Here is a 12,973-nt window from a genome sequence, read left to right on the forward strand (position 1 = left end):
CGGGGAATGTGTGTCAGCACCCCGCTGTAAAGCCAGAGCCGTCCTGGGTGCCCCATGCGGCAGCTCAGCACCCAGGTCCCCTGCTACCATGGTGGCATTTGCATAATCATCTTTACATGCTAATTGCGATGGAAGAGCGCCGGTTTTCTCCCATTCCCAGTGCTGGGTGCTAAATGGGTGCTGGTGGGAGAGGAGCCAAATGGGGCACAGGGGAACGAGCAGCCCAGAGCGGGTGGGAGCTGTGTGACCCCCCCCTCCCCAGACCAAGGAAAGGCTGAGCTGCTTCTGCAGCATCCCCTCGTCCCGGGGTGCACCAGGGACAAATCTGCAGGGAAGCAGTAGCCTGGAAGCACCCTCTGACTGGAGTTTCCAAAGCAGGGGTTGGGTAGTTTAGTGCTTAACAGCCACTGAGGGATATTATTTCTTTTTGGTGAAATTGTCTAATCAATCACTTTTTAATTCAGCCGGCTCTGGCACCCGTGCCGCCCTGGGACACCGCAGGCTGCCATTTATGTGCAAAGAGAAATATGGCCAGCTCAGTGCTGGCCACCCGCCTCCTGGGCTCAGCCCCGCTGGGAGGGGGCAGGCAGTGGCCCCCCAGAGGACAGGCCTCCCCCAACACCACCCCCCCGCCTCTGCCGGCTCCGGCATTGCCGTGGCATGTATTATTTTCACTGCCCCCATTGCTCAGGATTGTGAGACCCATCCTGCTGAGGAAAGAGGCAACAAGGCAGGCCAGCATGGGTCAGCCACGGGGAAGAGGTTTCCAATGGCAAGGACACATTGGTGCTGCTTATGGGGAGATGGTGGCTCTGGTGAGGGTGGGGGCAGCTCGTTAAACCACGAATGGTACAACCAGAAACGATACGGGGCCAGGAAAGTGTTGGTGCCAGTACAGGTATGGCAGGGTGTTGCCATGCCTGTGCCCAAGGATGCTCAAGGGAGCGGCATGCACAACCACCTCCCGGTTCCTGCCTCCCGCCAGGGTAAAGTTGTGGCACAAACCCAACCCCAGGGTCCCATCCAACCCCCTGCACCAGCCAGAGCACAAACTCTCCAAGCCCTGCTCTGCACCGCCACGCATCACCTCCCCCGGGCCGGGGGGGGGCCCTGGGGGCTGCAGCACCTTGGGGAGGTGCTGAGCCAGTGGAAGCAGCCCTTCGCCCCAGCACGAAGCTGCCCGGGCATCGCTACGGGCTGCCGGCAGCCCCCACGGCCAAGCCCCTGCAGCCGGGTGCCCTTCCCCAAGCTGCCGACAGCTCCTGGGGTCAGGGCCGGACTGCCCAAACCCATGTGGGAAAGAGGCCTGTGAGCATCTTCTCACAAACCTTTAAACAGCTAACCCCCCCCCCCCGGCCCCAAGTGTCACGCTGCTCCTTAGCAATGTCCAAGCCTCATCTAAACCTGCCTGTCAGGCTCGAGGTTTTTGTTTTTCCTTCCCTGGCCGTTGCTCTTCGAAGTGTTGCGAAAGACCGAATCCATCCCCGATGCCAGTTTGATCTCAGATTTATAGCCCAAGCCCCGAAATCCTCCGCTGCTTGTGAGGTCCTTCGAGAGAATCACAGCAGAAAGTGTTTATTTCCATCATAAAGATCTGTTTTAATATTTTAACATAAATCAAGCTGCGCTTTATGGTGATAATAAATTTGTTGGCAGAAACTGCCTTTGCAGCCCGAGGCGGTGGAGCAATTCAATTTGTTTGGTTTTAAGTGTAAGGAGACATAATTGAGAAAGGGAAAGTACAGATGTTTTAATTGAGTTTGCAGCTACCACCCAGAGTTGCAGGAGGCTAATAGAGAAGAAAAGGTGAGGGTCTCCATTAGCCTCTCCGCTTGCCATTTCTCCTTGGCCCGCAGCCCCATCAGTCACGGCCGTCCCCTCCAGGAATAGCTGCTCAGAGCATGCACGAGAGGAGGAAGCAGGTGGAAAAAGAAGCCAGACTAAACCAGATGTATAATGTGCATTTTATTGTTTTCAATCCCGTTTTTTAAAAACTAATTACAGCCAGGACAAGCATCACGTGAGAATCTGTAATAACGAATTGTTAGTGTTGATAACGGCCAAATAAAAATGGAATTATTTGCGATGGGCGAGAGGACAGAGCTCCTGCCCCGCGCCGAGCCCGGGTCACCTAGCGTCCCCCGCCAGCCAGCGCTGGCTCTGCTGAGCCCTCCCCTTCCCGCTTTATCCAGTAATTTTTAAGGCATTGCTGTCATGTTTTATATGAAAAATGGTCTCTCTGCCGTAGAGCTTCTTTCCGTTAATCACCCCAATTCCTCAGATAGATTTGTTTTGCTGCTGTGCAAGGACAGCGGGTGTCTGGGAATTTGTGGTTATTTATTTAAGAAAGCACTCGTGCTCCTCGGGGACCAGAGTCCTTCTCGGTAAGGTACCACGGCAAAGGCTGGGGCCAGGATGGGAGCCCTCACTGTGCCACTGCATCCAGAACCTGGATGCAAGCAGCTCTTAGAGCTAAGGCCCCTTAGAAGTCGCTGCCACGCACCGTGCCGAGGAGGAGAGGTGGTCACCCAGGCCAGGGAAGAGAAGGCACATCTTTAACTGTAAGAGATGGCAGGAGAGGGTGCGCCAGGCTGGGCTCCCTCCCTCCTTCCACCCCAAGGAAGGCAGGTGGGAGGCTACCCTGTATGAACTAGGGGCAGGAAGGGAGGGAGACCAAGGGCAGCGCTAAGAGGGAAAGGGAGGATGAGAGAAGATGAGATAACGGAACAGCCCCGTTCTCCGGCTGGCAATGAAATGTGAAGGCAAGAGATTGAAATGGGCACTTGAAGGGATGGAGGGTGAGCCAAGTGCCTTGCAAAGCACGGGCAGCCTAGGGCAGACAGTGCAGTCAAAAGGCCTCAGCCCCCTCCATAAACCCACACCTGTGCACTTGTGTAGAGGAACAGCCCCTGCAGCCTCTCCAGCTTTCCAAAGGCTCATTTCATCAGTATTAAATTCCTCCCTCCGGCTCTGCCCAGCTCCCAGCTGCCTCGCAGGTGGCTCCCAGCCCAGCTGCCCCATGAATTTGCCCTCCAACATATCTCTTCCTAAATGAGACACCAGCACCAGCTACCTGTAAAATAACTTGTTAATTTGGCACCGAAGACACCACATCAGCTTCCCCGGAGCACTTGGGGATGTTTAAACTCACTAGCAAGGGCTGCCAATGCCTGTCTAGGATCAAGCTGGAGAGGAGGCAAACAGTCCCCCTGGATCCTCTCTAAGCAGCTCGGCAAGGACAAAGTAGCGGTGCTCAGGCTTGAGAGGTGCAGGTTTTTGCTTTAAAAGCCATGAAGTGTTTTTATACAGCTCCAGGTACTTGCATATTCCCCCAGGAGGAGCACTTCAGGTCATACGGAAACCAGAAAGTCCTACTTGAAAACAGAGCTTGATTAAAAAGAGCTGCAGTTCAAAGCTTGCTTTAGCAAGCGGTGACACTTAATACTGCAGCAAGTGCAGAGGGCAAGAGGATCTAATGTAAGTGCCATGCACCTGGCTTTGAACCTGCTTTAATAAGGGGGGGTTAAAATATTTCAGGTGAAAACTTTTAAAGTTCTTCCTATTATTAGGAAAACCCATATGATCTTTGCCCAAGGGTCTCAGAGCACAGGACCCAGTGCTGTTTGCCACCATGTGGTAGTACAGCGACCACCAGTAGCCTCAAAAGCAGAGACTCACCTAGAGCACTGGCTGCCTAAGGTAACAGGCAGCCCAATTCTCAGATAAGCTGAGCAGCACCAGCCCAAAGCCCACCTTAACCCTGTGCAGAAAGAGAAGAGGGGGGGAATTCAAGGCCAGTTCCAGCAGGTTTCAGTTTTTGCTCTCCTAGAGCACTTGGGAGCTCTGCTCCTGCAGGCAGGCAGGGCTGAGCCAGGGCACTGCCGCTTCCTCCTGGCACAAGCCCATTCCCTTGAGTTAACACCCACCTTGTTTCAAGGCTAATTACCCAGCACAGGAGGCTGGAAACGCATCAGTGTGCAGAGCCAGAGCTCTTACAGGCCTCACACGTGTCAGGACTGGGTAATTAGCACCTCCCCAGCCAACACAAACCCTGACCACTGGAGTCAGGGTCTGGCTGGTTGTACCAGCCCTGTGCAAAGGTAAGAAAGGGAGAAGGGCTCTGCCTGCTGAAGCCACTGAGCTGCATGCAGGAGCCAAGGGAAGCAAGGCTGCAGTTTCCTTTCCAGGGGTGAACAGCTGTATCCCTGCATGCGTAGGGGCATTGCTCTGTCCGGCTGGGGTTGCCACAGCACAGGAGAACAGGATGAGAAGTGTGAATGTAAACTCCTGGGCTGGAGAATTCCAGCTCTAAGCAAAAGATCTCAGATCCCAGGCAATCCATGGTGCACAAACAGGTTAATGCCTCTAGAAAAAAAAAAAAAAAAAAAGTAACAGAGCACAAAATTATTTTCTTCTGAATTAGGTCTACTCCCACCCTAATTTCTTCCCTCAACTGGTACAGGAGGTTGATTTGAAGGGTCTCAGCAGAAAGAAGAGACTCAGTTCTCCCAAACTCCTGCCAGATTCTGCACAGCACGTCCCTGCCTTTGGGAGAAGAGACATTTAGCCAATTAGTGTAGTGAGCAGCCAAGGCTGTCTGCTCTCCTGTGTGCTGAGACCTGCAGCACACAGAGAGCCACTGCAGGGACAGAGAAAGTGATGCTCCAACAGAGCTGAAGGCAGAAATGGCTGGACACTGGTTAATCGTGCAGGCTGCCAAGGGCTCAGCCCCATGGCTTTGTATAGCGGGTCTGAGAATCAGATTGTAACAAGGCTGAGTCCACTCCATCCACACCCAAAATGGAGTGAAGAAAGTCTGTGTCCAGGTCTAACCTGTGCCACCAAGCCAACGGCCTGGAAACTTCCCTTCATGCTGCCTCTCCCCCCCACTCCACAGTCCCAGAGGGGGAGCTGAAATGCTGACGTCTCTGGAGCCCAGGAGGGAGCATGCCGCTACCCCCACATCAGAGTTTTGACTCGCTCAGGACAATGTTTGCAGTCACAAACACAAAGCAAGAAAAGCCCCATATGAGCACGAACACAATCCAGAAAGTGTGCCGGAAAGGGGAGAGGTGCTTGTTAACCGTCCCACTGCCGAAGACCAGCTGAGTGTCCTTCCGACTGCAGTACGCGAGGAAAGCCGGAATGAGATACTGTATCCCGTTCCCAGCATAGGCTCCCGTGATCCCCACCAAGGACTCCAGATCGTGGGTGCAGAAAGCCACCAGCACTGGGGGAATCAGCGTGATGGCAGGAAAGACAATCCTATCCACCACCCACGGGTAGGTCCCTCCTTCTCTGTGGAAAAGGGTCTTCCAGTTGTTGCGCAGGGTCACTGCGATGATGGGGAAGTTGGTGCTGATGGTGAAGACGGGGAAGAGGCCCAGGAAGTAGCGAATGAAGGCAATGTTGATGATCTCACAGTTGGTGAAGTTGAGCGTGTACATGTCCATGAGGGTGTCATTGCGGAAGCAGTAAATGGCAGTGAAGGACAGGAGGCTGTAGAAAGCCAGGATCAGGATGTAATCGAGCAGCACGAGCTTGTTGACATGCTTCTTCTTAGAGATGGGTGTGATGAGGGATGGCAGGGAGTGCTGGCACATGAAGGAGTAGACGCACACCCCAAAGAGATTGCGGATGCCCGATAGCTGGGCCATGGACGGGTGACCTTCAGCTTGGCCTCTGCTGATGCGGATGAGGGCCAGAATAATCATGAGGATGAAAGCTGGAGAGAGAGAAGGTTTCAGGTCAAGCCCAGGTCTGCACTCCCCACGACCCTCCTCCCATTGGCACCAGCAGTCTTGGCACCAGCTCTCTCTCCTGTTCCACAAGAGCATCTCCTTATCTCTGGAGAAGGTGGTACATCACAGGCAAGGTGCACAGGAATTAATCACGACTTGCTTTCAGTGCTAGTCAGCAGATAAGGGAATGGACTCAGGACTGCCTTTGGCAGGCATCTCCCTCCAGTCTCCTTCCCACAGGGACTCACCCTCCCACCCCCAACAGCAAACAGTTGCTCTGGGCCCTTCAGAAATGTAACGCTAACACAGCTGGCTAAGCCCATGACTCTCAAGGGTCTCAGTCCATAGATGCTTCTACCACACACCTTGGCTAAACATCACCATTTAAAAATGGCTTAGAGATGTTTGAGCTTTGACCTCTAAAGGAAGAAAAAATTAAACCTGGCTGCAGTCAACCCCAGTAATATTCCTACACATTTGCAACTAGACTTACGTTTCCAAGACCTCACCTATGTACACAGGCAGATGCACAGGAGCAGCAGCTACTACCAAGCTTTCCTGTCCCTGTGATGTGTCAAGCACGATAGAGCAAGAACTAGCCAGCCATTTCCTGGGCAGGAGGAACAGGCTGTCTGTAGTTAATCCCAGGGTGGAGAAGCCAGTCTGGAAGGGACTAAAGCAGCACTGAAAGACTGCTATTAAAATTCATCACTTCTAGGCACAAAGTCTGCATGTCTACCCTTCACTTATGTCAGGGAAAAGCCTAAAAACATTTTACAAAGCTTATCACAAAATGCAACATGCTATGGACAAAAATGAATTGAGGAGGTTGGGCTAATGCCCTTATTTACTCCACTAGTGGAAATTTGAGCCAGAAGCAGTTACTGCTAGACTGTTATTCCTAGCATGGCACATAAAACCAGCAGAAAACTAATTCTGGTGTCACAGAAATCACATCGACCTGGGAAAGATGATCATCAGCTGCTGGAGTTAACAAGGAACAGGGGAAAAAAAACCTGCCTGGCAGGGCAGCAAGCAGCAAGATTTACAGTCTGGTGCTGGCAATGGATGGGCCGCTGTAGCTTGCACGGAGCTGTCTCCTGCACTGGTTTGAGGCATCGGAGCAGAGCTGTGAATTATCAGGCAATGAAAAAAGTAACAAAATGCTGAGACTACTACTATGGACAACTCTGAATGTCATAAATATAAATACAGAGGAATTAAACAGAGCAGCACACAGTCCTGCAGCCAAGCCCATAGGAGGCTGGCCACTGGCGCTGTGAGCCGGGCAGGCTCACGGTGGGGTGACAAGGACACTGCCTTGCTCTGTGCCCAGTACTGCTCTGCCTGACACAGGTGGCTGGAGTTGGGAAGCCCTGCCAGGGACGGTACTAGGAAAGATAGTTACAGAGCAGTTAGCGAACGCCGTCTCTTCTGTCCACAGCGAGCCCAGATTAACCTTAACTGAACATCGCCTCCTGCGCACTCCCAGCACTCTCCAAAACCCAGTTTCTCCTCTCACAGCAATCCTCCTTTTCTTCCTGCAGCAAACACCAGCTTTGTGCTGAGCGCTTACCAAGCTACACACCGCATTTCACCTCGTGGTGCCTCAGGAAACCTCTCGCTTCCAACTGTTTCCCAGTGACAGGGCAAGTCTAACAGCTCTCCACGAACACTGGACTGATAACAGCAGATCTATTCCTTCATGACACCACGAGGGCCAGGCCACTTTGGGAGTGCTGGGCTCTATTTACTTCCCCAAGAGCAGTCACAGAGGGCTGTGGAAAGCAACAGCTCATTGCTCTGGGGGTGTGCAATTCCCCTCGCCTTCACTCAAGCCAGCAAGTGAGGGGCACTGTGAACACAGGTGCAGTTGTTGTGCCTCCTGCATTGCTCCCCAGAGGGGAGACACTTGCCAGCCATATCTGCTACAGCTAGATAGCCAGAAAGAGCTGTGTCGCAGGTGATGTGTCATTGTCTGCACTCCCCAGGGCTGCACAGGCTACAAGGAAAAGAAGGTGCCCTGAGCAATAACACAAACCAGGTTAGGCAGCTCTGGAAGTATGCTGAGACTGTTCCTTTCCTTCTCGCTTGGGAGAGGTGGTCAGCCTCAGCAGCCCAATCCTGAGCTGGTCCTGTATCTGGACTAGATGTAACTGCAGAAGTCTTGCACCTCTTCCCCTGCACACTAGACATTAAATCTCCACCTGCTCTGCTCAGCAGAGTGAAGAGCGACCTATTTCCATCCCCCAAACTCACTCTCACCATTGGCTCAAAGCCTCGCTTTCCACACCAGTGCTAACAAGACCAGTTCAGGGGAACTTCCAGGCTGGCACCCCATCCTCAGAGCATCTCTTCAGTTAGAGACCCACAGGCTCTCCTCTGCCATGACATGCACTTTCCTGGCAGGGAGCACTGAAGGAACAGAATTCCTGTGGATTCCCTAAATGATGGATAGAAGTCTTTGGCTTAAGCAGCTAGAATTCACAACCCTTCTTTTTCCTTCAACACTTCTTGCAGAAATTAAATGTATTAAAGTTACAAGGAGTGATGATCTAATACTAAGATCTAAACTAGCACTGTTTCCGACAAGGCAAGCTGTGCTCCCCCTGCCCTAGCACTGGTGCTCTGCAGAAGCATGATCCTTGAGAGAAGTGGTGCCAGGTAAACTGGAAACCTCCCTGCACAATTCCAGCCCCAGAGAAGACAACAGCAGCCCTGCCTCAATGGTTGTGTTTTCTCTCACTCCCTGCAGCAGAAGAGTCTCTCACTGCTGGAACCAGAGAGCTAAAACAATTGCACGCCAGATTTATCTCTCTGTCCCTGGGAGGAGGCAAGCCCAAAAATGAAACTCTGAAACCTAGTTATGCTGGATGATAAATCAAGATGAAAAGAAGATGACAGACCCTGAGTGACAGGCAGCTTTGAGCAGACAAGAGGCAGGACAGGATCCTCAGGCACACACAAAGCTCCTGCTCACATCCTCCTCTACCTGGGACAGCATGCTGAAGAGAGAGTCACACTATACAATTTCAAGTCACCTGCAGTTGCCACACCAACAGTCCAACAGTGTTCCTTCGCCACAAGGATCCTGGCGAAATCAGACATTGATCTGTTCCTCTACACACAGGACAGAGGATATAAGCAACACGCTCCAGGGATGAAACACCTTCAGATACCACGACCAACAGCACCCTGAGCCACAGAGTGAGGTGGACAGCAATACTACCATGGACTCTTAGTAGGTTACATGAAAACTTTGTTTTAAACCCTGCTTTATACAAGTGTTTAAAAAGCAATTGAGGGCTTTGCTTGGCCTCATTTTCCAACAGTGTTAGACCCACTCCAAACCCACACACCACAGATAGGCCTGGCAGTCAACAAGGCACAAAGGACATTTCTTGTCTCATCTTCTCTCCTCTAGATGTTTGAGCGTCATTTTTACTGAAGGATGAATATCATCACAACTGTCCAACTGCTTTCCCTACAGACCCCTCCTCTCACTCTTTGAGGAGCAAAAACTGGCTCTTCTGAGACAAAACAGACCTTGCAGACAGCTAAGACAGCTACTGCTGCCTGTCCTGCTCAACTCAGGAGGTGTTGGATTCAGAGATAGGGCAGCTCTCCTATGGTTCTTGCAGGTGGAAGAAGAATGAATGTGGATGAGCACACAACCAAGTGCACTTTGGGAAATATGAGAGTCTGAGATATTAAAAAATACATCTTTGTGAACTTTGATAGAAGCATAACAGAGCTGCAAAGTGGAGATAATTTAGCCATTCTAAGTTTAAGGATTGTTTTGCAGTCAGAACAAACACCTTTGTAAATGAAAAATGCTGTTTTGTACATAAGCTTCGTCTTTCTGCCGAAAGCATATTGCAGAAAAAAAGAAGTCCAAGGCTAAAATATGGGGGTTTTTCTGCCATCGTGGTAGGTTCCTGGAAAAAGAACTGAAGCTCAGAATGAGTTTCTGGCTTAACCCTCCCTTGCATCCCTGGCAAGACACTATGCTTTTGAGATGTTTCACCTGGTGCCCCACTTCTGTCTCCCTATTGGCACATGGAAAATAATGGAGAAGATCCTGAACTGAGCTACCCTGGGGAACAGGGAGGAGAGAGATGCTCTGTCATGTAATTCAGAAAGAGGTGGCTTGGCAAGGGGGAAGCAAGCTCAGAAGCGAGGTTCTGCAGAACCGTGGCATTGCATAACCTCTCTGCGATTGCAGGAAGGAGGGCCAAAGACAGATGTTGCCTCACAGGTTCAATAGTGAACTTCAACCTTCAGCGCATTGGTCCCAGTTACAACAAGGATGATTTTAGTGGCTCTAGAAAGCACGGGGGTAGACAGCCACAAACTAGGGATGAGTAAAAGACTAACTGGGGGAAAAAATAAAACAGAACAAAGTTTACATGACAACCACCTGTATTTTATGGGTCACAAAGGTAAAGTCAGAGGAAGAAAGAGCTTGCACATCCATTCACCACAGCTTGAGTCACATCTTCTCCAACTCTGTCCCTACTCTCATTCCTCCTTCCACAAGGAAAGCCTGGTGAGAACATCGCTGTACCTGCCTGCCATCCCTTCCAGGGATCCCGAGAGGCAGTGGCGTACAGCCACCCCACCCCACTATCAGTGGAGCAGCCCGCGCCTGGCTGCTCCCCTACCCCCACACACAGCCATTTCTTTAAGCAGGCGCCGTGTTGCGCTGCTGACACATTTGCGGCAGGGCCATCCGTCACCGCCGGCTGACGGTGTGACAGAGCTTTCTTGTCGAAGCGGAGAATCAATATGCCGGGAAATAATGATAATGAATCACCCTCTCACAACGCATACCACTTGCTTCCCTTTTCATACATTAGGTGGCATGATGGATTCCAAGAGGAGAATGTTTTCATCAGTTTCCTGAGCCCATTCTCTTTGGAAGGAGGAAGATCTCTCCCCACCTTGACCTTGATCCTGGTCCTCCATCAAGCCAGAACACAGCAGACCACTGTTAAACAGAGGAACAGATCTCATTTAATGTTAAGCAGCTCTTTCAAGAGAGGGGGCATAAAAGCAAGAGCATCTGCTCTGTACATACTGAACAGCACAGCATCATGTCAAGACAAGACAGTCTTAACTTCTGCATCCCTACCCAACAGTTGTGTTGTCTACTTCGCTACTGATGTCTTCCTAGGATGCTGGTGCCCCCCCCTCAGAGCCAGCTGCCTTCCATCAGTGTTTTGGGCAAGTTTAAGAGCCTACTGCAACTCTGGAACTGCCAGGCACTATGGATGCTGTGGCATTTGAAGTATTAAAGCACAGCTAGAGTTCACCATGCTGGCAGAACAAAGTATCTGAAATTAAGACATTGATTCTTAAATTTAAAACTCATTTACCCAGTTTCTTCTGCAGAAGCTATATCCTGTCACTGGTTCATGACCTCCAGCTCTCTGTAAATTCCAGAGCAGCAACTGTTAAATTACTCCAACCTTCAGAGGAGGTTTCTATATGAAATGACAGTAAAGAGGTTACATGAAAACCAGGTTTGCTCCATCAGATGTGGGAGCTGGAGTAGTTAAGGATCAGATTTGGCAATGACAGAGCCTAAAACAGCATCTCTAGGAAGATGAAGGATTTATGAGTGTAGAGACTGTGGGGAAGCAAGATGGATACGTTCACAGAAGACAGCAGTTCTCTGGAGAGAGATGTCAGAAGGAGAAGAGGAGGGAAATTACTTCCCAGAAGAAAGGTATGAGCAAAAGTTGTGGGATATCAGTGTGGCTCCTTCCTCTAACGCAGAGCAGGGACTTGCAGGGTCAGCGTTAGCCTACCTGCCCCAAAGCCTAAGGCAGGGTCTACATGGCAGGGGACTGTTGCTCATACAGCAGGGCAAGCACAGCCAAATGTTGGGCACGCTAAGATCACAGAAGTGTGATGCAGCTTACCAGGAAGGCAAGAAAAAGCCTCTCGGGCACCTCCACTCCCCCTGCCATCTCATCCACTCTGCCAGGTTTGGCTAGCTCCTGCTGCAACCGTCTCAGACGCTACCCTGGCCTTGGGCCAGGCAGAGCCCGTTTCGTTCACAAAGGGAAAATTTATTAAAAAGTACCACGAGGACTTTTTGGCTGTCAAAAAGCAGTTCAGCAGGGCTTCTCTGCTGTAAAGGCATTATTTCCATGCTTTTCTTAACTGTCTGGGGCAGGGTTTGCTATGCAATAACCAAGATTTATAAGTAGCCTCCCCTACCGTGGTAACAACTCCTGCTGTGAAACCGGTGAAGCTGGCCCCTCTCAGCCCACATCAGCTGGTCTCCACAGACATCTGCACACCAGCAACAGTTCACAGGGAGAAAAACAGCTCTGCACTCTGGTGTTTATCACGGATGCTTTATCTCAACATATGGGAAGGAAAGAGCAGCCAGCAAGGCTTGTTTGCTTCTGGTGGAAAATTACCTGTGTATTTTATTGTCCGCTCTCCTCCGGTCACCTTTGGCAGAAGCACCATAAAGCCTCTGCAACCAGGACTCAGCTCTGAGCTCTGCTGTTGACTTGGTCTGTTAGCTTTGACAGTCACTTCTCTCTCCATGTGAGAATTTATTCTTCTGTGAGAAGGGAGGAACACGCACTTTGGTGTCATCATGAGCCTGAGCTAGGGCTGTGCATGCTTTGGAAAGCACTGAGCACAGAGCACCCATGTCCCATGAAATCCAGGTGCTCTGCAGCCTTAGCCACACCTTCCCCATCCTGCTTTGGGCCCTACCCAGCAAAGTTTTTATCATGTTGTTCCAACAACACACTCTGAACAGAGAGCACCTTTGCGTTCCACACACCCACTCTGAAAATCTGTGTGGGCACCACCATCCGGACCCTTTTGCAGGGCTGAATGTGTCCTTACGTTTTCAGCTCCCCTTCTCCAGCTCCCAGACCCATCAGCTCATCTCCTGCTGCCTGGATAAAGTGCTCTTTTCAGGAACGTCAACTCCTCAGGCAGTATTTCAGTGGTCTCGTCTGGCACCAGACGTCACTCTCCATCTGCATCTGAAGCTAACAAGGCTCTTTCACTCACACAGGCACTGCTTCACCCCACTGCCCCCCACAAACAGCACTGAAATGAGCTCCTCAGCCAACAACTCTGAAAGCAGGCATGACAGAAGCACAGCTTTTTAACTAACTCTTCATAAATATATTCACTTCTCTTGGTGAATTATTTACCCCGAGCTCTGGCAGCAGCCTTTTCTGCTCCAAAAGGGA

The 12,973-nt window shown here is 51.0% G+C and overlaps 1 protein-coding gene across 9 annotated transcripts in view; it reads right to left on the bottom strand.

Annotated features, from left to right (window-relative positions):
- Positions 1–4,152: 4,152 nt before the first annotated feature.
- TMEM104 (transmembrane protein 104) overlaps positions 4,153–12,973 on the bottom strand; it is a 42,919-nt gene continuing 34,098 nt past the window's right edge. For all 9 annotated transcript variants that reach the window (XM_030013060.2, XM_041123423.1, XM_041123421.1 and 6 more), the window contains one exon: positions 4,153–5,725. In XM_030013060.2, the coding sequence (XP_029868920.1) occupies positions 4,965–5,725 (761 nt within the window). In that variant the 3' untranslated portion in view covers positions 4,153–4,964. The remainder of the gene's footprint in view (positions 5,726–12,973) is intronic.

Source organism: Aquila chrysaetos, chromosome 5, assembly GCF_900496995.4.
Source record: "Aquila chrysaetos chrysaetos chromosome 5, bAquChr1.4, whole genome shotgun sequence".
Lineage (NCBI taxonomy): Eukaryota > Metazoa > Chordata > Aves > Accipitriformes > Accipitridae > Aquila > Aquila chrysaetos.